General features: G+C 45.3%; 8 protein-coding genes across 9 annotated transcripts; 4 read left to right on the plus strand and 4 right to left on the minus strand.

Moving 5' to 3' along the window:
• Window positions 1-272: 272 nt before the first annotated feature.
• On the minus strand, window positions 273-2,639 carry LOC128302278 (carnitine O-acetyltransferase). Its single transcript, XM_053039064.1, has one exon. It carries the CDS (start codon window positions 2,400-2,402, stop codon window positions 471-473), a length of 1,932 nt encoding a protein of 643 aa, XP_052895024.1. The 5' UTR covers window positions 2,403-2,639; the 3' UTR covers window positions 273-470.
• Window positions 2,640-3,005: 366 nt separating this feature from the next.
• Window positions 3,006-3,665, minus strand: LOC128304212 (28S ribosomal protein S14, mitochondrial). The gene is made up of 2 exons (XM_053041374.1): window positions 3,555-3,665; window positions 3,006-3,480 (listed from the first exon to the last, which is right to left on the minus strand). The coding sequence occupies exons 1-2, from the start codon at window positions 3,615-3,617 to the stop codon at window positions 3,157-3,159; spliced, it is 387 nt and encodes a 128-aa protein (XP_052897334.1). The 5' UTR covers window positions 3,618-3,665; the 3' UTR covers window positions 3,006-3,156.
• Window positions 3,666-3,836: 171 nt separating this feature from the next.
• Window positions 3,837-4,587, plus strand: LOC128300869 (uncharacterized). Its single transcript, XM_053037099.1, has one exon. The coding sequence runs from the start codon at window positions 3,862-3,864 to the stop codon at window positions 4,456-4,458; it is 597 nt and encodes a 198-aa protein (XP_052893059.1). The 5' UTR covers window positions 3,837-3,861; the 3' UTR covers window positions 4,459-4,587.
• Window positions 4,588-4,787: 200 nt separating this feature from the next.
• Window positions 4,788-7,092, minus strand: LOC128300867 (2',5'-phosphodiesterase 12). Its single transcript, XM_053037097.1, has 2 exons — window positions 5,529-7,092; window positions 4,788-5,467 (listed from the first exon to the last, which is right to left on the minus strand). The coding sequence occupies exons 1-2, from the start codon at window positions 6,743-6,745 to the stop codon at window positions 4,798-4,800; spliced, it is 1,887 nt and encodes a 628-aa protein (XP_052893057.1). The 5' UTR covers window positions 6,746-7,092; the 3' UTR covers window positions 4,788-4,797.
• Window positions 7,093-7,208: 116 nt separating this feature from the next.
• On the plus strand, window positions 7,209-9,393 carry LOC128300868 (FAD-dependent oxidoreductase domain-containing protein 1). Its single transcript, XM_053037098.1, has 2 exons — window positions 7,209-8,964; window positions 9,031-9,393. Exons 1-2 carry the CDS (start codon window positions 7,518-7,520, stop codon window positions 9,168-9,170), a joined length of 1,587 nt encoding a protein of 528 aa, XP_052893058.1. The 5' UTR covers window positions 7,209-7,517; the 3' UTR covers window positions 9,171-9,393.
• Window positions 9,279-10,414, minus strand: LOC128300870 (calcium load-activated calcium channel). Its single transcript, XM_053037100.1, has 4 exons — window positions 10,222-10,414; window positions 10,059-10,136; window positions 9,815-9,989; window positions 9,279-9,746 (listed from the first exon to the last, which is right to left on the minus strand). The coding sequence occupies exons 1-4, from the start codon at window positions 10,280-10,282 to the stop codon at window positions 9,509-9,511; spliced, it is 552 nt and encodes a 183-aa protein (XP_052893060.1). The 5' UTR covers window positions 10,283-10,414; the 3' UTR covers window positions 9,279-9,508.
• Window positions 10,415-10,634: 220 nt separating this feature from the next.
• Window positions 10,635-12,454, plus strand: LOC128301949 (probable 26S proteasome non-ATPase regulatory subunit 3). Its single transcript, XM_053038634.1, has one exon. It carries the CDS (start codon window positions 10,782-10,784, stop codon window positions 12,273-12,275), a length of 1,494 nt encoding a protein of 497 aa, XP_052894594.1. The 5' UTR covers window positions 10,635-10,781; the 3' UTR covers window positions 12,276-12,454.
• Window positions 12,455-12,911: 457 nt separating this feature from the next.
• LOC128300806 (transcription factor mef2A) lies at window positions 12,912-23,466 on the plus strand. Of its 2 annotated transcripts, XM_053037005.1 has the most exons (6): window positions 12,912-13,020; window positions 14,497-15,988; window positions 16,314-16,442; window positions 16,517-16,708; window positions 16,781-18,509; window positions 22,418-23,466. In XM_053037005.1, the coding sequence occupies exons 2-6, from the start codon at window positions 15,143-15,145 to the stop codon at window positions 22,456-22,458; spliced, it is 2,937 nt and encodes a 978-aa protein (XP_052892965.1). In that variant the 5' UTR covers window positions 12,912-13,020; window positions 14,497-15,142; the 3' UTR covers window positions 22,459-23,466. The 2 variants fall into 2 exon arrangements, with proteins under 2 accessions (XP_052892965.1, XP_052892964.1); XM_053037004.1 differs by having other exon boundaries at window positions 16,517-18,509.
• The last annotated feature ends 329 nt before the right edge of the window (window positions 23,467-23,795 follow it).

A 23,795-nucleotide genomic window follows, 5' to 3' on the forward strand; every position in this document is an offset into this window, starting at 1 on the left:
AGGACTGATCGACTATTCGGCTACGTGGTAAAAAAAGTCTATTAAGACAGAACTGGGACGCAAGGCCAAATAATGCACTAATTGTCGCGAATCGTGTTTTCTCTCGGCAGGATACAGTATGCTACTGTGTATGTACTAGTATACTATCTCAAACTCTAATGAATATTAGGATGTACAATTTAGGAATGGTCTATTAAGTCCTACAAGCCAAAAAAGGAAATTGCCCCCAGTCTCCAAAAATAACAATAAGACCAAAAAACAGAACATTGCATATTATAAAAACCATCACCAGCTTTATTTTATTTAAAAATCAGTCAGTTTTATTGGTAGGACGCATTCTGGGACGCGTAAGGATAAACACTTTAGTTACTAATACTATAAAACATCATTATCAAAAAGAAACTATAAACCACTAGTGAAACAAACAAAAACTCAAAAAAATCACCGGGATAATAGGACACGACGGCCGCTTACAATTTGGCCTTGGGCTTCTCGCCGTACATGACCAACACTTCGTACATTTCGCGCAACGCTTCCTGCAAGCTCACGCGGAACCGCGCTAGATCCGATTCCTTGTTCGAACGGAACGCCGACACGCCGAACCACATATCGTCCTCCTTCGGATTGTAGCAGCATCCGTAACCGTCTTGCGTTAACGGTCCATAGCACATGAACGCATCGTATCGTGATGCCACCTGGCTAGTGGAAAGCCGCATATGTGCGCTACGCTGTATGCCTTGGTCGGAAAAGAATTCCGGCACGGTCAGTCCATTCTCCTTCGCGGTCAGCTTCAATCCCAGCAGATGTCGATCTACTCCTTGTCCCTGGATTGCCATCGAAACGTACGCCTTGTGGGCGTTGATGGCAGCTTTCATAGCTTCCAGCTTGGATCGTCCATCCTGTTTCGGCTCTAGCATTGCCCGTGCAAACGCAATCGATTCGACCGAACACGAGCGTATGGTTTCCGTGCGACCGTGTATATACATCCGATTTTGGGCCGATTCGTAATGGGCACCGGGAGCGTGATGCAATCGATAGAAAGCATACTGGATGGCCATCTGGATGTAACTATCCGGACTCATGCGCTGCGTTTTGATGAATCCTTTCCCGTAATCGGTAAAGTGCACATAGTCCATCTGTATGTCTGCGGCCAGTTTATCCACGAAATTGGCCGCCTTTTCGATTTCCGATTGCAACGAAGGTGTTACGTTAAGGGCTAGCTTAACTGCTCCATCCTTTAATTCTGGTTGATCCATTGTATTGAGACGCTTTCCGCTGTTAATATACTCCAGCAGGAAGTCCGTCATTACCGCGATCGGTTGTCCTTCGGCTGGGGAATGTTCGTACGTCAGACCATTAATGCCGTTCGGAGCTACAACGAGTTGGATCGTTTTGTCGTACCATCGGTTGCCGCCGTTAGCGTTGGAACCTCCGCCGTGGATCAAAAGATCACTTGCCGTTACGATATGATCGGTTCCAGATTTTTGTGGCAGCTCCTGATCGAGCGACAGAACAAACAGTGCTTGCTGAATGCTTTCCACCGAGGAACGATTGATCGGATCGGCCATTAACGTATCGTACGCATGTGCCCAACTATCCCGATGGTTAGCGGTCAGTATGCCAAGAGGAGGTGCCCGGTTGTTACCTTCCTTGGTAGCGATCTTCTTCAGTTCTGTGAGAATTTGTCCCTCGCTAGCAATACCTCCAGCAGAAGTGAACACCGGAAGTCGATAGTAGTGATTATTGCACGCCACCACGATGTGTCTCGATCGTGGGTTGTACTGCACCGAATCGCGTTCCTTCCCGGGAATACGACAGGTACCGAAGATCTTCTCGTACTGTGACATATCCAACGGAATCTTACCCATCATTTCCGGCTTAATTTTACCACCATCGATAAGCATCTTGTAGGCGAGTGCTGCCGAAACCATTTTTGCCGCGTACTGCAACTGTTCGTCGAGTGTTTTATAGTTGGCCTTGGGAAAGACAAGACCCGGACTTGAGTACACAATGACCGGATCCCGGTACTCCATGTACGCACTGCGGAGCCACCAATCTGCAAGCCAGTTATCTTTTTGCGCCGCACGTTGCTCTAGTAAGGATTGTAATTTTTGACCAATTCCTCCTGGCACTGTAAACTGCTCAATGGCATGCTGTGTTCCGGCTAGGGTGGTTGCATCGACGTGCGGTTCAATAGATCTTACTAGCTTCTGCATCGTATCGGAGAGTTTCGGGACGGGTTGGCGTTGAAGCGCAAGCGTCCCGGACGTGGCGGATGTACCGTACGTTTGCTGGGAAGTTGGAACCATTTTGCCCACAGGTAGTGACGCACTAGATGATGTTAACACTCTCCCGAGTGGTGATGCCACGGTTCGAGATTGAATCAAGCGAGTCATGTTCATTTGGTGGCAAGCTTTGACCTTTGGACTTCAAAAAAAACAAGGGTTTCAGCACTAGAACCTGTACAGCTCTCGAAAGGACAAACGAATGACACGGACCTGGTACAAAAAATGAGCTACAGCTTACGTTTGTGAACGTTCTACCGTTCACTAAGACAAATTTCCTATTCACCCACGAAAGAACCCGACTCGCGGTGTGTGCTCCACGTAAGCAGTGCGAGCTCTAAATGAGCACAATGAGTTTCTCTGTTCCACCCGCGCGGACCCGGTTTTGGTTTTGGGTGTATTAAACCAGTTCCTGTGTTGATCGCGACGTGTTGTGGAATAGATCGGCCGTTGAAAGTGAAAGTAAAAGGTTCATTTACGAAGCTGTTGCACGGAAACTGGATCGCAGGACCCAAAGCTATGCCACAGAACAAAAACAACAGCTGATAAGATTGTGCTCTGTCAGGCCTCTGTTTTGTAATGGATGAAACAGCTTCAATTTATCGAACAGAATGAAAGTGGCAATGTCAAACAATGAGGGCATCCCACCACTTATTACTATTTCGGTAGATATTTAAATTAGCCAAATAGATGTATTTCTAAAAATATGGTCAACATGTAGCAATGAGAAACACTTCGTGAAGATGATTTTAATAATGTGAATCTTATTAAGCCTTTGAGGACACTTCCTTCTTTGATGCGTATCTTCCGCTTAACTACAGCAAATAAGATTGTATAACTCTAATGATCCTCCATCTATCCTATTCCCCAGCTACCACATTGCTCGTTGAACACCGGACAGCTTATTGTAGTCCGCCATGTGACGCCACACGATGCGACTGACCCGCCACCGGTGTACGATACCACGCGGACGCGACGTTACTGCGCACCGCTCTCGGACACGCACCAAAGATGAATCACGCGGAAAGGCATCAATCTCCTTGCTGGCAATTTCCCGCAATTCAATCGGCAGGATCGTGTTCTTCCTGAGCGAGTTGACCCGCAAACGGGCATCCGCATGCTGCACCACACACTGCCGACGTTTGTGATCCTTAATCATACGCCAATCGGCCCACTTGTTTCGTACTTGTTGGAGCTAGAGAATGAAGAAAGCAAGCTGGTGCTGTAGTGTTGCAGAGCAACTGGTGTATTACGGAATCTATTACTTACCCGGTGGCCGGCCAGATTTTGGCCACATGTGACAAATCGGGAAACTAGACCCACCACCGACATCGCGAGCTTCGAGCAAGTTTTGCACCGGCTGATGGTTTTCTGGAGGGTGTTTACGTAAGGAGAAGTCAACAAACAGCTGTCAAACGACGTACTGGAAGAAACGTCAACCGGTACGAGTGAAACATTTCCATTCGAAATTACTAGCACGGTGTGGCTGCAATTGGCAAGTGCTGTATTTTTCTACCATTTCACATCTTTAATTCCTTTCTTTCAGGTTTTATTAAACTCCAAGTACTAGCATGCGATGGATCTTCCAATGGAACATGCACTCCGCCGGTCAATGCTGCTGATCCGAGGGGAACCGGGTAAATCGGACCATCTACAAGACATCCTGTTCGATACGGCCATCAAGTACACGCATACCGGGTTTCGTGTTTTGTTCTTCACGCAAAAGCCACTCGAACGGGTCGCAACCAGCATTCGGGAACAATTTAGCGATCTGTTCAAAATGATTACCTTTATCTATGTTCGAACAATCGATGCTGCCTTGAAACGTCTGCTCGATCTGCAGCGCTGGACTAACTGCATTCCGGGCTTAGTTATAGTCGAGTCGTTTGATCTGCTGGCCACTTCGAATCCGAATGATACGCAAAATAAGCAAGACTTCCAGCGTGCGTTGTTTTTGGCCACTCTAGCAGATACTGTGCGTACGATTTCGTTCAATCAGAAAGGGACGTGCAACTGTATCGTTTCGCTGAACCATGACACACTGGCGACGGTGCCTTTCGAACTATTCTATCGGGAGCATAACGTCCTCGATTTGAGCCATATACACGAATCATCGGATATTCTATCGATCATGTTGGAAAATGAGCATAGTATAGAAAGTAATTTATCGTAACTGAAGGGCGTTCGCGTGAAGCAGAGAACTAAAGGACAAACATAAAACCGAAACATCTTGCTCGAGAACCTGCATGTCCTGACTTTGTACATTAATCCGGAACATTTGAAAGATCGTTAGGAAAGAAGAAAACCAAAAAACTAAACCTTCTTTGCATAGTTAACATTTAATCGGGGTTTCCACAATGCTGGTTTAAGCTTTTGATGGCCAAAATGATAACGAAGCATACAAATATGCTTTTAACATTCACAGCAACTGTTTTGTAAAATTCATAGAAACGGCTATGCTAGTTTTGCTAATACATCTTACAGACAACCAATTTTCAATAGTCACACCATTCTATCTTCTCCACTCCAAGTTTGCGACCAGCGCAACGTGATCCGAAGGAAAGACGGGAGATGGTATCGCTTCGTACATCGATAGCTCTTCCCGACTTGGCATCGGAATAACGTCGTTCACATTCAAAGCTCCCTGCTGGTAGAAGATGTAGTCGATGCACGCAGCGAATCCCACCGTATAGTTCGTAAACTCGGGACACCCACAGGCCGAAGCCATCTTGAACGGTTGCGACAGGGAAACGTTTTTAACTGCTTCCTCCTTATTGCTCTCCCAGTCGGCGAATTCCGGCCCAACGAACCGTTCCGTCATGAGCTTGTAGATGCCACACTCCGGCACCGAATTGAAGTCACCACAAAACAGCAGCGCCAACTCCGACTCCTGTAGATTGTATTGTTGAGCAATCCGTTCGTACTGTTCGCGTACATATAGCATGGCGTATCCTATCTGCAGCAAACGCACATGGTCAGCATCTGGGCTGAAATACAGATGCGTATTGGCCACCAGCAGATGCTTCCGAGAGTCGTGTTTACTGCGCAAAAAGGTAAGTTGTAATGCGGTAGATCTGTTCTCTACCCTCTCTACCAACGGTTTGTTATCCTTTATTTGGTTCCATAGCTCAGGATATCGTTGCAAAATCTCGCTGATGATGACGCCATCTTTTTCAAGCAATCTATAAAAAAGAATAACTTCATATAGCAAACAGGAAGCAGAAAGTCTCGGAAAGTACTTACTCAAATTTATTCACATCATAAAACGTTGCCAGCCCTTCTGCAACGTTTCGTTTTGCTTGGTAGTGGCCGGTAAGATTTTTCTGATCAAAAATAGGCACCAGATCCAGGGTGAATATCTTTGTGTCCACCTCCTGCAAGCATACGATATCGGCTCGATAGCCGAGGATCTCCTTCACGAACAGTTGCTTCCGATAATCGATTTCTAGTGCGTACGGTGGCGTATATGAGAACAGAACATTCCGGCTGTAGTCACTGTCGGAGTACAGCTCAGCAAGTATATTATACGACACCACACGAAACTGACCATCGTTGAGCTTCTGCTGTGTGAACAAATGGCGTACCTCGAACGGACACAATCCCGGTCCAGCCTGAACCTGTTGCGGTGAAATGATTTCCATCATCGGGCCAGACCGTCCGGTGGAATCCTTCGGAGTGCAGCTAAATTTCAGATGATGACCAACGTCACTCTTCCGCACCATGTATGTCAACTCCGTGCTGACCTGCTCCCAGCGGATCTGTTGCGCATTGCCCGACTCTGGCATCAGGCCTCGGGACCAGCTGTACGTGCTACATTCGCGTGCTGCAAAGTGAAGTTCGAGTCGGGATGGACACACATAAAAGTCGGCCAACATTGATGTAGGCAATTTGACCGCGTGCACCTCTGGACTGTTGTACGAAACTTGGAAGTTTTCGTTCAACACAGTAAGCTGCACGTTTGGGTATTGGCCGGCGTCAAATTTGGCCAATATATCTGCAATGGTCATATTGGTAATCTTTTCCTCACCGGTACCGAGTGACACAAGGATCGGCACGTCGGTCGGAACTTCAGTGCTCTGCTCACCAGTCGGTGCATTATCCTCGGCGGGTTGTACTGGTTGCTTTTTGACCTTTTTCCGCTTGTTTTTCTTCTGGAACTCTTTTTCCACGTTCGCCCGAATTCGATCCAGGCTGTTATCGATCTGTTCAGTCAAACTACGATTAAAGTTGAACACTTTGTCTATCTTGTACTGGTCGAGCAGCAGATGAAAGCTGATCTGGCACTGCTCCTCACCGGGCAGCTGTTTGAAATAGGCGGTCCGCATGGCGAAACGTTGCTTCGGGCTAAAGTTGGAACCGTGGCGTATAGAATATGTTCCGGATGAAGGGTACAACGATCGTGATACGGATATTGGCAAGCTTGTCCTCCAGTACAGATGGGCCAGTGTCGAACTCAACATTGAAAGAGGGGCGATACACTCGATCGGACTGGTACGATGCGTGGAATATACACGAGGACCGTGTGCATGACAGGTTTATGTCCACATGACAAAACAACAGATGAATTTTTCGGCAACTAAGCACTGCTCTTTATCATACTTAAACACGTTAAATTCATTTATAAAACCACTCACAAAAATCGATTACCAAACAACATGATTTGTAGCACTTTTTGCGGTGTTCTGTGTTTTGCTGAGCGAGTATTCCATTGTGTTGCTCATAACTGTCAAAGTTGCATCACGTTGGTTGGTGAAAAAATCCATGTACGTACCACTTGCTTAAATTCGATCACCCTGTGAAGTAACGTAAACAAAGCATCAGCCGGTGCAAAAGGAATAACGTGCGCGATTTTCGTTTCATAATTCATGATTCAAGCAATATTAAATAATGTTATAAGTTGATAATCCTCGCAACTCGCTCGTGCTCACAGCTGTATTGCAAATCTGCACAATATTCGTGTTTTATTTGCAGCACATCAGGCCAATCTGGTGATGCGCCAGACAAACATGTACCTGTAGTACAAGCAAATAAAACAATACTTCCATCGTCAACACCGTAGCTGATAAGATAAGTGAGGGGTTTGAATTGACCCATTATTCGCAACCGGAGCGAAAAGTTTAGAATCTGTTGCTGAACTGCGTATCAAATTCATCGGTTGATAACAAAACTTCAAAGAGGACGAATCGATCTGAATAAGCTACACAAGCAAGCAAACGTTAAGTGAGATCGAACATGTTTCAGGTGCTACAAAGACGTTCAAGGAAATTGGCCATTTTACGGCATGTAAGACGACAAAACGCAACTGCATGCAGCGCAAGATACTATGGCACATCGGATAAGGGAAACAAAGGCGGCACCAGCAACGGTGACGATCTTTCCGAACAGGTAGAAGCAAACAAGGATAACCCTATCTCACGGACACTGAAACTTCTCGGCAACGATGTGCAGCGTGCGAAAAAAATGATTTTACCGCGATTTTTAACAAAAAGCGATACCAAGGACAAATCATCGGAATCGATCGACAACTATCTGCAGCGGTACAGGCGGGACGATTTTCAATCTCATTGCGACGTTCTCGTAATCGGTGGCGGTGGAGTAGGATCCTCCATTGCCTACTGGTTGAAGAAGCGAGCTCGCGAAGGACTTAACGTGGTGGTGGTCGAAAAGGATTCGACTTACGGACAGGCTTCCACCTGCCTATCGGTCGGCGGATTGCGGCAACAGTTTTCCATCGTAGAAAACATCCAAATGAGCCTGTTTGGGGCAGATTTTATGCGCAACAGTAAGGACTATCTTGGTGACGACGTCGATTTAAATTTCACCCCGCACGGATATTTGCTTCTGGCGAGTGAAGCGGGTGCAGAGCAGTTGGAACAAAACTCCAAACTACAGTGCACGCTCGGTGCAAAAAACGAATTGCTGACGGCGAGTCGCCTTAAGCAACGTTTTCCCTGGATGAACACGGAAGGGATCGTACTGGGGTGTCATGGGCTGGAGAAGGAAGGCTGGTTCGATCCCTGGGCGTTGCTTTCTGGCTTCCGGAAACGAGCTACCGAGTATGGTGCGCACTATGTGGAGGGTGAAATGGTTGGGTTTGGCTTCCACCAACAGCCGGACATTTTGACCGAAGGCATCGAGGAGGGTGCGTACGAAGGCATTAATCGTGCGTTCGTAAAGATGAAGGATGGTGAAATGCGAGAGATAAAGTTTGCGATCGCTGTCATTGCTGCCGGTGCTCAGTCCGGTGCGATTGCAAAGATGGCCAGGATTGGCACGGGGAAAGGAATGCTATCAATACCGCTACCGGTGGAACCGAGAAAACGTTTCGTTTACGTGTTCCAGTGTGAAAATGATCAGGGTCCGGGCATTAACACACCACTAACGATTGACCCCAGCGGGACGTACTTTAGGCGGGATGGATTGGGTGGTAATTATTTGGGCGGTAAAAGCCCACTGCCGGAAGAGGAACCAGCGATAGATAATTTGGATGTTGATCATGGATTTTTCGAGAAAACGGTATGGCCAAATCTAGCCCATTTGGTACCGAGTTTCGAAGCGATAAAGGTGAAAAATTCATGGGCTGGGTACTATGAGTTTAATACGTTCGATGAAAATGGTATTGTAGGCCCGCATCCATACTATAACAATTTGTACATTGCAACCGGATTTAGTGGGCATGGTAAGAGATAATTTAAATAGCTTGTTAGAAATGGGTTTAATTGTATTTTCCGTATCGAATTTTCAGGCATTCAACAAACGCCAGCCGTAGGAAGAGCCGTTTCCGAGATGATCATAGACGGTGGGTTCCGATCAGTGGATCTCACGCGCTTCGGGTTCGATAGGGTCATCATCGATCAACCGATGTACGAGGCAAACATTTTCTAGTCCAAATGAGCGCAGGTGTTAGAAAGTTCGTTATGATGATTGAAACAATCATTGAAAATGAAATACAAACAGAACATTTTACACGCCCGTGTTCTTTTTTGACACAAGGATTTATTCAACCCAGTGTAACCTAATCCATCGACAAACACGAATCCTACACTACATTAGAACACAAAGGAAAAATGCGATGAAAAACAGATATAACGAAGCGCGTACGTGGAACGTAACAACGCTGGTCTTTTAAATAAACGCGCAGCATGTCAATGTTAAATTAATTGCCATTGAAACGATTCATGGCCAACCCGAGCAAGAGTTGAAGGTGTCCGGTACTGCCGGTATTACTTGAACTGTCCCGGCGTTGGGCCGAACAAGCCGCCTGCCTGCTTGCTTGCGGCACGCGATGGAGCAAAACCGAGCATTTTTTGGATGTTCTGCCGGATGGACATCGTGCAGAGAATGTAGAGAAAGATAAACGAGCACTCGGTGTAATCCTCGCCGGGCAGATTTCTGTGGCTCAGTCCCTGGATCCACGAGATTGGCACGAAGGGTAAGCGGGCTACGATTCGTCCATCGAAACTGTGTGAAAACACATATAAAAAGAGGTCATAAAAGGTCACTTGGAATGCAATGCTGGTCAAAATTACATGCTGTTGAACATGCTGAGTAGTGCAGTGAACGCAAAACCAATGGCAAACATTGATTTCATCTTCACCAGCGAGAGATCACGGTTGTTGTTCTTTAGCTTCTCTTCGTCTCGTTCAATTTTCTTTTTGTGGTTTTTGTCTAGCGATTCGCCTAGAGTTTCCTTGCGCTTTTCAACTGCAAACGAACAAAATATAGCATTAGCCAAAAATAGATGCAGCGGAAACAGCTGTGCCGGAAACTTACGCTTTTTGCTCTGCTTTTCGACTTCCCCTTTGAGTTTTTGGTACTTTTCCGTACGATAAACCATCACCCAGGTTAGACCTGCAACAACGATGTACGGAGGAAAGGTATCAAACTAAATCCGCCAGGTTCTGCGGCACTAATCTTTACAATATTGCCACATTACCTTCTCCGAGTAGCGCGGTGAAAATGGATATGAAAACTATCAGCAGCGTGTCGGCCCACATCTTCACGGACGTCGTTAGATGGTCGTTACAAACTGAAGTGTGCCTTTTTCATATGAAACTCAAAACAAGTCTCACAGCAATAATGTTTTTCCGCGGCCCGAAATGATTGGTACCTGCTGATCAAAATTGGTTGGTTTCGCCGTCAATTAGCCACACGAAAACTGTCATTTGTTGGTTGATGTGGAACGAAGCGCCGCATCGATTTCGACTCAGAACTGGTAGCTGCACGCATTGTTTCACGCTTTCAACACGCATCTATAGCCAGCGGGATCGAACCCTCACCAAACTTCACTCAACTGCAGGATAAAAATGACAAAAACGAAGGAAGTGCTAGAATTTCCATGACTTGGCACAAAACCTACACAAAACACATCGTCTTCTCGCGGAAATTACAATCAACTTTTGTGTTGGAACATTCGCGTGCGGCGCATCCCGAGTGCATTGAGAGAAACAATTGTATAGTGTGAGGTTTAGATTCGTTTGTTATTTGTTCGCAGCGATGGTTTCTCAGACAGCAACTGCGGCGGCCGCCTCAGCCGAGCCCATCGTGGATGTGGAGATGGAAAGTGCAGAAGATGCGGAAACGGCCAAAAAAGACGCCGAACTGCTTGCGGTCCAGGAGCTCCGGGACCATGCACGACAGATCGACAAGGCGGTCGTAAGTAAGGAGCCTCGCTTTATTCTGCGCGTGCTGCGTTCGCTACCGACTATGCGCAGAAAGTTGGCCCTGGTCGTGGTACGATCGCTGGCCGTGCAACTCTATCCTGCCGGATCGGAACGGGACGGCATAATGGCGTACATCGAAGACTATCCGGCTGGTGCACAGGAACCGGAACTGCCACGTCCACGAGCGGCTATCAAGAGCCCTTTGCCGGAGGTTGATGCCTACTTCCATCTGTTGCTACTGGTGCGCCTGCTGGACAAGAATGATCTGCCGAAGGCGACTAAATGTTCGCAGGATCTGATGACGAAGATTGTGGGTCAGAATCGTCGGTCATTGGATCTAATTGCCGCTAAGAGCTACTTTTATCACTCCCGCGTAGCCGAACTTAACAACGATCTGGAAAGTATTCGCTCATTTTTGCACTCCCGACTGCGTACGGCCACTCTGCGGAATGATTTCGAGGGACAGGCCGTGCTGATTAACTGTCTGCTGCGTAATTATCTGCACTATTCGCTGTACGACCAGGCCGACAAGCTGGTAAACAAGTCGGTTTTCCCGGAAACGGCCAGCAACAATGAGTGCGCACGGTTCCTTTACTATCTGGGACGCATTAAGGCGGCCAAACTGGAGTACAGTGTGGCCCACAAGCAGCTGGTACAGGCGTTAAGGAAAGCACCTCAACAGGCGGCGGTCGGTTTCCGCCAAACGGTGCAAAAGTTGGTGATCGTCGTAGAGTTGCTGCTAGGCGATATTCCCGAACGTAAGGTGTTCCGGCAGGCCGCTTTGCGACGTTCGCTCGGACCGTACTTCCAGCTTACACAGGCTGTACGAATGGGCAATTTGCAGCGTTTCGGTGAAGTGTTGGAAAACTTTGGCGAACAGTTTCGCCAGGATCACACGTTCACACTGATTATACGTTTGCGTCATAACGTCATCAAGACCGCTATCCGTTCGATTGGTCTAGCGTACTCGCGCATCAGCCCGCAGGATATAGCTCGCAAGCTGGGACTAGACTCACCAGAAGATGCGGAATTCATCGTCGCGAAAGCAATCCGCGACGGTGTTATCGAAGCGACGCTCGATCCCGAGAAGGGTTATATGCGCAGCAAGGAGAGCACCGACATTTACTCCACCCGTGAACCTCAGCTCGCTTTCCATCAGCGTATTTCGTTCTGTTTGGATCTGCACAACCAGAGCGTGAAGGCGATGCGATACCCACCTAAGTCGTATGGGAAGGAGCTGGAAAGCGCCGAAGAGAGAAGGGAACGGGAGCAGCAGGATTTGGAGCTGGCAAAGGAGATGGCCGAGGAGGATGATGATGGATTTTAAGCGCATCAGAACGAAACTTCGTCACGTGTGTATCCAATTCCGGTTGGGTGTGAAATTGGAGGTGCATAACTTACAACAAAAAAGCTCCTGTAATGATTCGTTCAATAATGGTTTGTTCTTTGTGCAAAATGCGTATTTCCCTTTTGAATAATAAACATAGAAGCAGCATAATTTCTACACGTACGATTAAAAACGATTATTGTTTTATTCTAATTGTAGCTAATGCATAATAATATTTAAAAACGATTTTAATAAAAAACGAAACGGGGTCGTTGGAATATTTAAAAAAGGTACCCGTATTTGCTTTAAAAACCAGGACCAGAACACTTTGGAGTTCAATGGAATTGGCAATGGAAATAATATTTACTTACTCTGTGAGGCCACTTTTTATTAGTTGGAAAAGAATATCGGATTAATCGGCATTTAAAACCGTTCTTAATTCGTGCCAACAAATTGTATTTCTCGAAAAAGATTGGTAAACAAAATTTCGGCTTCGTCAAATGCTGACAGTTCCGCTGACAACTACGTTTCGTTAAAAAAGATGGATGTTTTGTGAAAGCATGCTCTTGCAGGAGAGTTATTTTCAAGCAAGCGGAACAATTTATCCGAGACATTTCTTGTCGCGTTTATTTTCCATCGCTCTCGTACTCCATTGTGTGTTCGGATATAGTGTTAAAAATTGGTGTGGTCCAAAGGATAAAGATACGGCGTGCAGTAAAACGCACACGCTACTGAACCAACTGAGGTGCGTCCCCGAAATGTATTCCTGAGAATAGTTTGCCGCAGCAGAAAACGAAACATTGTACACAGATGATGTGCGCCAGTAGGGAAGGACTTTTACGAAAATAGCGGGGTACACTCATTCACACGGACCTAATGGTGGATGGCAGGAACAGTGAGAAATTAGAACATCTCACAAACCGTCGTCTTGCAGTGCTTGAAGAAAAGGACGCTTGGCCAAACTTGGAATAGCTTGAAGAGGAGGAAAATCTTTGAAGAAATAACACCAGAAGCCCCTCAATGATGTGCTGCTCGCCACGGAGTATGTACCCGTGAAGATCGCTGTAATCCGCGGTACCTATCATTTTGACAGCCGCAGCTATGCATCGGGGTGTAGCAAATTCTGAAGCTAGCCAGTGAACCATTTTCCGGTTCCAGCATGTGAACGGAAGCACCGTAATGTTTTTCGGAATTTTCTGTAAGAACAAAAGTGTCCAGATACCGCATTTTCACCCGACACTCAACACATCCGGATGAAAGCTTTGTCGGGCACACCATCATAGCACACAGAGGAAGGAGTGTTGTTCTTCGTTGACAGTGTACATCATAGGGAGAAAGAGTTTGTACGTGTGTGCGTATGTAAATGAAGCTGTATGCGTGTGCGTATGCAAGTGTGTAATGTGTGTGTCTGTGCAGTTTATTTTTTCGTTCCGGAAAAGATTAATTTTCTCAGGGACATCAACCACTACCAGCCAGTGAGGATTGTTGTGAAGAAAGTGTTATCACAGCATTACATGGAAGATAAAGAAGCAATAGACCAAACGTAAGGAACAGTTAAGAAATAGTTACTTAGATACGGCTGTGATAAACGTTTCATTTCTCGGAAGGGACAAATCACTCGACGAAACCTCTGGTGCGTATCGCGAACTCTTACGGTGGTGCGGTGTGTTCTGATTAAGATTAGAGGAGGTTTTCACGGTTGGAACAATTAGTAGAACATTTGAAAAATGATTTACTATTAACCACCTGTCTGCAGTTTCTTGTTCAGTAGACACAGCGTGACTCGTTTCTTGGTCAGCACACGATACCCCGGTCCCACCGGTGTCCCTCCCTGGACCAATTGTCGAAGACATCCAATTGTCGCAGCGAAGAAAATAGGATCAATTATCAAACCGAGTAATGCGGTTAAAGGAGTGTCCTGGCTTTTCCTAGGTGCCTGGAAACCGAATCGGAAGTAGTTGTTGATGTCCCTTCCCATTCATCTTCGCTGATGACAAAGTTTTGCACACACTGCGGGTGCGAATCGACACTGACACACTGTAATACTGTGTGTGAGTGTGCTTGAATCATTGCGCGAAGAAAGCAAAATATTAAAAAAAAACTACGCAAATCGCGGAAACAACGTGCACAGTTACGGATCAGCTAGAACCCGAGTTTGTGGTGTATTATTTGTAGATGAGGAGAAGGAAGCTGTTTCCGTCTGCGGCTAATAACATTGTAGGTCTCTTTTTTAGCTGGCATTACGCCTCCGGATAAGACAAACGCGTGGACGGCGACCATTGGAGGTGTGGAAAACGAAGGACAACGGCGCAGTTGGTGGATACGCTTATACGGAATGCAGAAATGAATGATACATGGCTTGCAATTGGAAGGACAGCGCGAGCAAAGCAAACGACTGTTTAACATTGGACCGTGCTGAGAATGGAAGGACGAGGAACGGGTTTGCATGTGCGTTAATTCAGCTACACGAATTTACCTGCAACCGAGCTGTCCTTTCGCTGGTCGATTACTAACACGGTCACTGGACAAGATTACTGTGTCCAGATGCCAGTACTGAGGACAGAGTAGGAATTTTATTGATTAAAATTGGCTAAAAGGCCAATATTCACCAAACGTCATCAATTACATCGCGTACTTTGTTGAACGAGGGAAGGAAACAAAAGCCAGCTGCAAAAAAAGAACAACAGTACGCGTTTGTTACGGCGTTTGTTTACAAATTGAGATAATCAACAGCAGACAACAAGCCAGCAAGAAAGCGAGGGTAGAAAAGGACGATATTTTTAGAGTGTAAAAATCAGCACACACAAACACACATACACAAAACCCGAACTCAGCTTGGCGCCGTAGAATCAAATGTGTTGCTGGAAATGATTTGTAACAAGGACGTCGTCAATTGGTTCAGAAATCTGAAGAGCTACAGCAGAATAGACACCATGTGCATCATGCTGAACATGTGCCTTCCGTTCGAGCTGCGGTTCCTCGGTACGTACCTGGAGGATCTCGGCCGACGGGATGCGCCGGAGCTGCGCGGTGCCGAGCTGAAGGTGAATAATCCGCAGGAGTTCATCGCCGACATCGCGTCCGGCGAACCGACCGATCAGCGTATCCGGCGCAAGATGGCCCTATTTCTGGCGCTGTATCGTGCCTGTAACCACGCGTATGCCAACGAGCTGTTCAAAACGCTCGAAGGCTGGGGTGCCCGGTCGGATTTACAGCGGCTATTCGAGGAGGACGATCAGCAGGAGTTGCTGCTCGTTTACACGATGGCCACTAACCATCCGGTGTTTTCGTTCGAGCAACGGTTGCACTGTGGTGAGATTTTTACGAAGCTTAAATCCTGGGAACCGAAAGCTAACCACCGGGGATCGGGCGATCGGGATGATGCCGCACTGGAGCAACAGCAGCAACCGCAGCAGCATCATTCGCAGCATCATCATCAGCAGCCACCATCGCAGCATCATTCGATGGATTCGTTGCACAGCAACAGCCCACAACAATCGCCAATACAGCAGCAACAGCAACATCATCAACAACATCAACCGCAACATCTACAGAACTCGACGCCACCGCCTGCTGTTCCACCGCCCGGAACGGCAACCCTTCATGCACTGCCACCGAATGCGGCACTTTCGATGCAAAATTTACCACAAGGTCCAGCATCGCTCGGGCAACCCGTTACGCTAAGTTATACGGGATTGCCAGGATTGACACAGGTAAATATAATTGATGGCCGACTAATCGAGGATCTTGTACTATTCTCAGCAACCATAATAAATTTGAGAGATTAATAATAGAAAAATGCTGCAACAATTGGGATCAGATTTAAGTCGATCATTAAAAAATTCGGTTCGGAATAGATCTACTTGGATAGGATCGTGTTGCACTTTCATCTTCCTATACGAAATCAATAGACTCAGGTTTGGTTTGTTTTTCATACGTTTCATTCTCTCATATATACGTGAATGGGCAGAATGAGGTTTTTTTTTTTAAATAAAATTGCTACACTTTGTATTAATTTGTTGTTTCTTATCATTCCAGACGCTTCCTAATGACGCCACGCTAACTCCTACGCATTATCTCGACACATTGCATGCGTTGCCAGTGCAGACAGATTTTACAATTCCTCCACCAGTGTCATCGCGTTGGGTACAATCCGTATATCAGCAGGTATGAAACGAGAAATGTTCTTAGAATTTAAGCATTGACGTGAGTGGGTTTTCTTTTTCCATCTCTTCCACCAGCTATCCTATCCTCCACCGTCATCGTCGCCACACATGAGCAATCCCTCATCACCGATTCAGAGCCGTACTACAAGTCCAACCCGCATCCATCCGAGCAGTGTGCAGCATCGAATTAGCCGGAACCAGCAGAATGATCAGCAGCAACAGCAGCAGAACCAATCGCAAATGCAAAGCCTAAAGCCTGTTGATGAGGTAGCAATGCACAGTTTCACGAATTTTAGGCTAAGACATGATTTGATGAATGTGGATTTTTGCCTTTCCCAGGACCAGACAATGGTGATGCTGAGCCAGATGCAGCTCCGAAATGGTATGCGGCAAACGCATAATACGTTGCCACGACAATCGAAGCAGAACTATGTCACGCAGCTTCCGCCATATCATCATCAACAGCAGCAACAACAGCAACATCATTCGCAACGAGATAGTGGGATTTATCATACGGCAAACTACAATATGAAAGGAGTTGGCGGCGTGATGATGGACATCATGAATCACCAACCGAATTCAACGGGCAGTGATTCGGGTAGTTCTATTGGATCGACGGGTGAAGTGTCGCCGCCAGAAACCCCCGGTGTGGCACCGGCCAGCATCCCCACGATTCCACATGCACGCTCGAATCGTTCAAACAACATGCGCAACATAAACGGACGACCGGAGAAACAATATCCATCGATGACATATTCACAGCTACACCAACAGCACCAACAAAATGTCGCACATCAGCAACAACAGCAACAGTTTGCCGGCACCGATCTAATGGTACCCGGTACGGGGCAAACATTTATCGCGACTGGCACAACCAACGGTGCTACGATGAGCGGCACTGGGAACAATGGTGCCACCGGCGCTGGTGTCGTTTCAGCGGGACAGGTGTTGATTAACCAACCGGGGGGGCAGTTTGTGTACGCCGGTACGCCGGCATCCTTTCCGCAGGTAAGCGTATCACACCGGTCCGTCGCTAATGCGGCCTTGTCTCACGGCACCGCATTCCGGACGGCGCCGGCTTACGCACAGACAATTCAACCGCAGGCACCGCAATCACAAACAGCCGAACCGATACTGTATCAGTATCACCCGACAGCGGTTGTTGCTACCGGTGTGCCAGGCCCGACGGTGGTAGCGAACAGTGCGATTCCGTATCTCCCACCGCAACCTCCCTCCTCGACGGTGGCCAGCACCCAAACGAACCTGCCCGGTGCGGTACGATCATCACCCTCGCCCCAGATTGGTTTGCTGCAGCAGACAAAAGTGGCAGCAGGAGGTAGCAGTTCTTACGGAGCAACAACATCGCTTCCGTACACCAGTTCGGCACCATCGTGCTACAACTGCGGTTCGTTGAAGCATACCGGTCTAGATTGCCCTGAAGCGTCCATGGAAGACATGACTCGAACGTCAAACTTTACGCTCGATTACAACACTATCAGCAACAGTGCAACGTCACCGGGAACGGTAACGACACCGACGACCACCACGATACCGTCGCTCGGTGTTGGGACGGGGAACAGCAATAACAACACGACGCAGGGCACTGCTTCGGTGGTTCTGTCCACAAATGTGGCATCCGGCGAAGGCAGCAGTAGTACGAACAGTAGCAGCAGCAGCAGCAACAGTAGCAATACTAATAGCGGTAATGGTAACAAGAGCAACAATACTACCAGCCTCAGCAGCAGCAATACGATCAGTGCCAGCAGTAATAGCAATAACAACAACAACAACAACAACCTTCATCATCACCATCACCATCATCATCATCACGGCACTAGTGGTAGCGTGAGCAGCAGTAGTAGTAACAGCAATAATAGCTCCGTGGACGTACCGTTAACAGGCAACCTGTTGCCGGTGGATGCTGTGAGCGGTAGCAGTAACAGCATCAGCACCAGCAGCAACAGTTCCGGCAACAGTGGTGCAGCTGGCAGCACTGGCAGTGGCAACAGTAGCAACGCTGGTAGTGGTGGTGGTAGTAATAATAGTAGCAATCTCGTTAGTGCTAGCGGTAAGTGATAATCATTAGCGAAAGGTAGAGTAATACGGTCGAATCGATCCGTTCTGGCGCTAGCAGCGTTAGCTGCATCCGTTGCAGCTGCAGCGGCACTTCTTCGTTCGTTTTCCTTGTCGTGCACTTCGCTGCATACTACCAATACTGACCACAGTGTTTAAGCTCATCCCCATCGGCAGAGTTTTGTGAGGATCGTTGGGATTTGTGCGATGAACCGGAAAGAAGTGTAAACTTTCTTCTATTCCATTTCTAACTGATCTCTCATTGCTGATCTCGTCTATCGCTTCCAAACGATGGTGGAGTGGAGCTCCGTTGCAAGTGGTTAAATGTTTCAATGTACCGGTTCACGCACACCTGAACAGGACAATTGACAGATCAGTCCGCTGAACGATCGCTGACAGACCTTCCTTCTGGTCGACTTTACACAAAGACACGAAAGAGATTTACTTAGTCGTAACTGTTGTAACCCATCTAGCGCCTACACGATGTGACTCCCCAAGGGTTTAAGTATGTGAGAATAAGCTGTAGTGATTAGGTCGGACAAAAAATTCTCGGGAGTGCTAAGCATGGTTAGGTGTATTTTTCTCCCTCCCCTTGTGTTTTGTTTTTAGTGACCAGAACTAGAATTTAAGTAGGATAGAAAGATTTTACACATCAGCAAACCACGTAATTGACGAGCGCATGTCTAAATCTTGCGCAGAACGTGCGAGCACAGAGAAATCAGAGGACATCCTCTAATAAAATGCGCATCTTGTGCAATGCTTTGATAAGCCCGGGTATGATCATGATAAGGAATCGTGAACGAACGTGCGTGGTGATGCATTTGACGTTACGCAATGCAACGCAAAAATCACGTGCTGTTGCGCTTGCTATGCAGATCATATGTTCTGTGTGTGTGTGTGTGTGTATATATATATTTGTTTAGTATATATATTTTGAATTATTTTAAAATATTCCCTAACGTAAAAGTGTGGCACCATTCGCATAATGTGCAAAGTGCAAAGAAAACCCTAAACATATTGCGGGTTTTTTTTCGAAGGAATTTTGAGAACAGTGAACGATTGTGGGATATGTTCACTGTAATCGAACGATATGATATTGTTGCACGTTAGTGTTTGCGGGAAAATAGTATACGCTAATGTTTTGCTGTCGAGCAAATATGCAAAGGACTTTTTATATTTTCGTTTTACGTTTTTAATGTTTTTTTGTTTACTCAAATTCACATTCTTGTTTTGGGTGTGTGCTTGGGCAAGTGTAAACGTTTTCTAGCGAATAGCATAAGCTTAATAACGAATAGTTAATTAAACGACGTTTGTATGCATTATCGCACGACCGGTCCTGTCATGAGAAAACAGGTGCCCGATGGTGTTTTGGACCCACGTTCCGCATTCGTTTTGAGCGGTTCAAAAACACACGTTGCAGACGTTTCCTATTGGGTTTGAGTACATGTGTTGCCGGTTGAAAGTCGTTTCTTTTTGAGCTTAAGACGGGCTTAAAAATTTAATCACCTGTTCCAGAAATGTTCTGTTCCTGAAGTTTTACATATTGGTTTGGAACAACACCATTTCAAAACATGTGACTTAGATACTGAATTGAATTTTATACACGAGCAATTCGAAATATCAGTCTTGCAAATGTACCTTCATTCGAGATCACACCATCGTATACCCAATATTTAATCTGTCGATATTAATATATCATCTAATTCTTGGTTCAAACATTTTTATTATTTTTTAACAGTCTTTGCTAAATATATTTTTTTTAATTAGAAACTGCTCACAGTCGGATAGGAAATATTACATGTCCTGGTGGGCACAGTCCTGACAAGATCGTAACCACGATCGATTTCGTTATTAAGCCATGTGCTGTTTAGTGTACTGTTGGGAACAGGCTGTCATTTTTATGCAACTTAGAAATAAGTTAAACGTACTGGAGCTAAAACGTTTTGTCCTTGAAGAAAAGTATGTGTCTGTTGTTCGATAGTATCTCAACAGCAACTATCGGTGATGGATAGGCTTGTTCTCCAAGGCATCCATTGTTGCGATAGGTGACAGACAGGATAGAAAACAACATACAGCCAACCAATGCACACAATGGTTTGTTAGATAAAACAAAACAAAATACATACAACACATATGAATGACTAAAAGCAAGTAGAGCGGCAACGAAATGATACGAAATAAATGTAAACCCGAAGATAGCATGTGTCTGCTGAACATTTGCCCACTTTTTAACGAAAGCTTCTAAAGCTACGATCCGTTTAACGTATGAAGCATCCTCTGAGAGATTGAACGAATTTGAACAAAAAGAAAAGAAGAAAAAAAAACAAAATATTGCAAACGAAAAACTAAAAAAAGTCTGTTAGCTGTTTAAAAGTGGAAAAACGAGAGAAAATAAAAAAAAAAACAAAAAAACTTTAATTAGAGAGGTATAACGTAAAACACGCCCTGTCCCACTACGCTGACCCACAAAAAATACACGTGTTAGTGGATAAGATGCGCAGAACCGTTGCGGTGTAGTGGGGTTTGGGTTTTAGTTAAATGAAAATTTCAAATTTTAGAACAACAATTCTTATCCCGACGTCACGTGGTAGGAAGGATGCGCCCGGAACACATAAAAAAAACACTTAGGGATAGTTTAACGATCTTTAAGGCTTTACATAGTACGTATCATCATGTGTACATATATATAAATAGTAAGAAAGCAATTTGTAACAGTGTGCAACGTGCAACGTCGATCACAACAAACAAAATGACTTCAATGAACCTTCTCCGGTTTGGCGATGGGAAGATTGATGAGGTAGTTGGAAGGATAGGCATCAGTGTTCTTATTTGTGTAGCTATCGGAAAAAAGCTTCTACCGTGAATGATTTCGTCAAAAGAGGATAAAACTTAAAATATGAGGTGTCACAATTAGAGTCAGCTAGCTGTGACCGTTTTGCTTAGACCGTCCGAGACGAATGGAATGATTAAAGACACGTTGAGCGGTTCAAAATGACGATACTATGATTGTTATGTTAACATTCTTCTAGTAGCTTTGAATAGCGAAAGAGAAACAGCAGGAGTCAAAGCTCAACTGCAGCGCTAAACCAACTATGCCGTGTTTTTCATTGTTGTCATGATTAAAAGTGTTTTATTTGTTTTTTTTTGGCAAACAGTTTTGCACCTTAAAACATGACTAAAAAACAGAAAATTTGCCATGCTCGCAAGAGAAAAGATTTTTGCTGCACATGTTAAGCACTTACCTAGCGTGTCATTTATCCTATCAAGCTCTGCTGACTTTCGCGCTTGGTCATGATCACCGCGCTACGGAGGCCCATTTCTTCTAGTACTACTGACTGAATGTACCCAATGTTTGTTTTTAAAAAAGGGAAACGTACATAACTAGAATCCGTGGCTTTTTGTAAATAAGTACGACAGTTGCAGCACGTATAGAAGCGCGTGATGCAGGAGAATACAATATTTATAATCCCAAAGCTGCAACATGAACAGAAAAAAAGAAACACAAAAAAAAAATGAAATCAATTAATACTTAAAAAAAAAACAAGTACCGAGCGCACTTTGTGTTTCCGTTCCGCTTTAAAAACCCCCCGTTTGTGACTCATCAATTCTCTCCTTCGCATTGTAGCCACTCCAAACTTTGTAGATTCCAAACTAGATGTGTAAGGACTGTGACCGGAGCAGAGTTTATGCACGCGGATGCAGAAGACACAGACCGTGCGCCTACAATAACTTGGGAACAGCCTGATCAAGAGACAGAAGGGAAAGATAACCTTATAGTGCAGGGTAGAGTAGGAAGCAGCAGCAGCGTGATCGATAAGTGAACTAATTACGGTACGGATAAATAGTTTTATATAATGTGGTTTCGTTTTTTTTTGTTTCTGTTTTTTGACACTTTGTACATAGATCGATTTAATGACAGACGGCTTAGCGCGATATACTGGTAGTGTGCGTTGGAAGTGAACCGAGTCAGAGTGCATGCACTAAGTGAAATTCGTGGGACAAGAGCGGTTTCGAAGCGGTCTGTGAAAAAATCACAACCATTACATGAACTACGTAGCGTAACAAAATGGAATGGCAACAAACAAGGACTTTAACGATAAGTAACTTTATCGACGAGACGAGTAATGTAACAAGCCACACATCATACACACCCAAGGCGCGTACGTATAATGTCTCTTTTAGTTACAAAAAAAAGGATAAGAATTTTTTCTCCCCTCTAAGAACTATTTGCAAATCTCCAGTCAGCGCGAAACGATTTAAATGGGATGCCGTGTGTTAAAACGGAACTGCCGTGTGTCTATAACCGGTCGTGCAAGGAGAAGAACACAGGAAAAAGGAAGCTTTTCGAACGTATAGAAGTGTGTGCGGTGGTTTTAAATGTGATGTGATTGAGATAGATCAGTGCGCGACAAAATGGAAATGAACCGCCCGGAAAAGGTTGGAAAATGTAAGTAAACAAATACATTAATATAAGAGCATAAGAGACAAACAAACAAACAAAAGAATGTGAAAAAACAATAGACACACTCTCACACACATACACACGTTCGTTTAGTTTAGGATAACAGGGAGAGAGATTGTGAATAGTTCAAACAAAAAGATACAAACAAACTACAGCAGAGTTCTGGACGTTATATAAAAAAATTCCCAGAAAAAAAGAAAATGCTTTCGGGCCAGGAAATGGAAATGAAAAAGAAAATTGCGAATGAAAATCAAGAAAATACGGAAGGAAGAGAACACACACTCAAAAACCCACATTAGCCCGAGTTTGTGTAGCGCGCTTGGGAAATGCGTAACAGTAATAAATCGATAAAAATTAGTCTATTATTGAAACAAACAAACAAACAAAAAAAAAACAACAGTGTATTTATATATAAAATTATTAATAAAATAATTTAAACAAGTTAGCAAAACAACAACAACAAACGGAGGTCGAAAGTTTGTTCCCAAATCTTCCCAAAATGAGTACAGCACGAGCAGAAGAATGGTATCGTTTTTGTTGTTTGCTTTATTGTGCAACTTAAATGTTTACAGTGATCTACGTTATTTTGCTGCATTTGCAACCTATAATATACTGTCACACGCTAATGGACCATAATTCATCATCTCAAATTAAGTCGCGTTCCTCTTTGCCTGTTAAAGGCATCGATATTTATCGTCGCTTCGTAGCTCACCGCATTTGTGCGCCGAAGAATGGCGGTAAACAATGATCGAGATCGACCGTGCCGGTAGAGACTAGCGACAGTGCACAGACAGAAGGAAGTGCATTTCGGTCGAGTGG

Source organism: Anopheles moucheti, chromosome 3 (assembly GCF_943734755.1).
Source record: "Anopheles moucheti chromosome 3, idAnoMoucSN_F20_07, whole genome shotgun sequence".
NCBI lineage: Eukaryota > Metazoa > Arthropoda > Insecta > Diptera > Culicidae > Anopheles > Anopheles moucheti.

Coding starts and splice junctions, on each gene's coding strand:
- LOC128302278 (XM_053039064.1), bottom strand. CDS start 2,402: ATGAACATGACTCGCTTGATTCAATCTCGAACCGTGGCATCACCACTC.
- LOC128304212 (XM_053041374.1), bottom strand. CDS start 3,617: ATGTCGGTGGTGGGTCTAGTTTCCCGATTTGTCACATGTGGCCAAAAT. Junction 3,481..3,554: donor AAAATCTGGCCGGCCACCGG/GTAAGTAATAGA, acceptor TTCATTCTCTAG/CTCCAACAAGTACGAAACAA.
- LOC128300869 (XM_053037099.1), top strand. CDS start 3,862: ATGGATCTTCCAATGGAACATGCACTCCGCCGGTCAATGCTGCTGATC.
- LOC128300867 (XM_053037097.1), bottom strand. CDS start 6,745: ATGTTGAGTTCGACACTGGCCCATCTGTACTGGAGGACAAGCTTGCCA. Junction 5,468..5,528: donor TATGATGTGAATAAATTTGA/GTAAGTACTTTC, acceptor TCTTTTTTATAG/ATTGCTTGAAAAAGATGGCG.
- LOC128300868 (XM_053037098.1), top strand. CDS start 7,518: ATGTTTCAGGTGCTACAAAGACGTTCAAGGAAATTGGCCATTTTACGG. Junction 8,965..9,030: donor AACCGGATTTAGTGGGCATG/GTAAGAGATAAT, acceptor TCGAATTTTCAG/GCATTCAACAAACGCCAGCC.
- LOC128300870 (XM_053037100.1), bottom strand. CDS start 10,282: ATGTGGGCCGACACGCTGCTGATAGTTTTCATATCCATTTTCACCGCG. Junction 10,137..10,221: donor CACCGCGCTACTCGGAGAAG/GTAATGTGGCAA, acceptor TCGTTGTTGCAG/GTCTAACCTGGGTGATGGTT. Junction 9,990..10,058: donor CGAAAAGCAGAGCAAAAAGC/GTAAGTTTCCGG, acceptor GTTCGTTTGCAG/TTGAAAAGCGCAAGGAAACT.
- LOC128301949 (XM_053038634.1), top strand. CDS start 10,782: ATGGTTTCTCAGACAGCAACTGCGGCGGCCGCCTCAGCCGAGCCCATC.
- LOC128300806 (XM_053037004.1), top strand. CDS start 15,143: ATGATTTGTAACAAGGACGTCGTCAATTGGTTCAGAAATCTGAAGAGC. Junction 15,989..16,313: donor GATTGCCAGGATTGACACAG/GTAAATATAATT, acceptor TTATCATTCCAG/ACGCTTCCTAATGACGCCAC. Junction 16,443..16,516: donor TACAATCCGTATATCAGCAG/GTATGAAACGAG, acceptor CTCTTCCACCAG/CTATCCTATCCTCCACCGTC.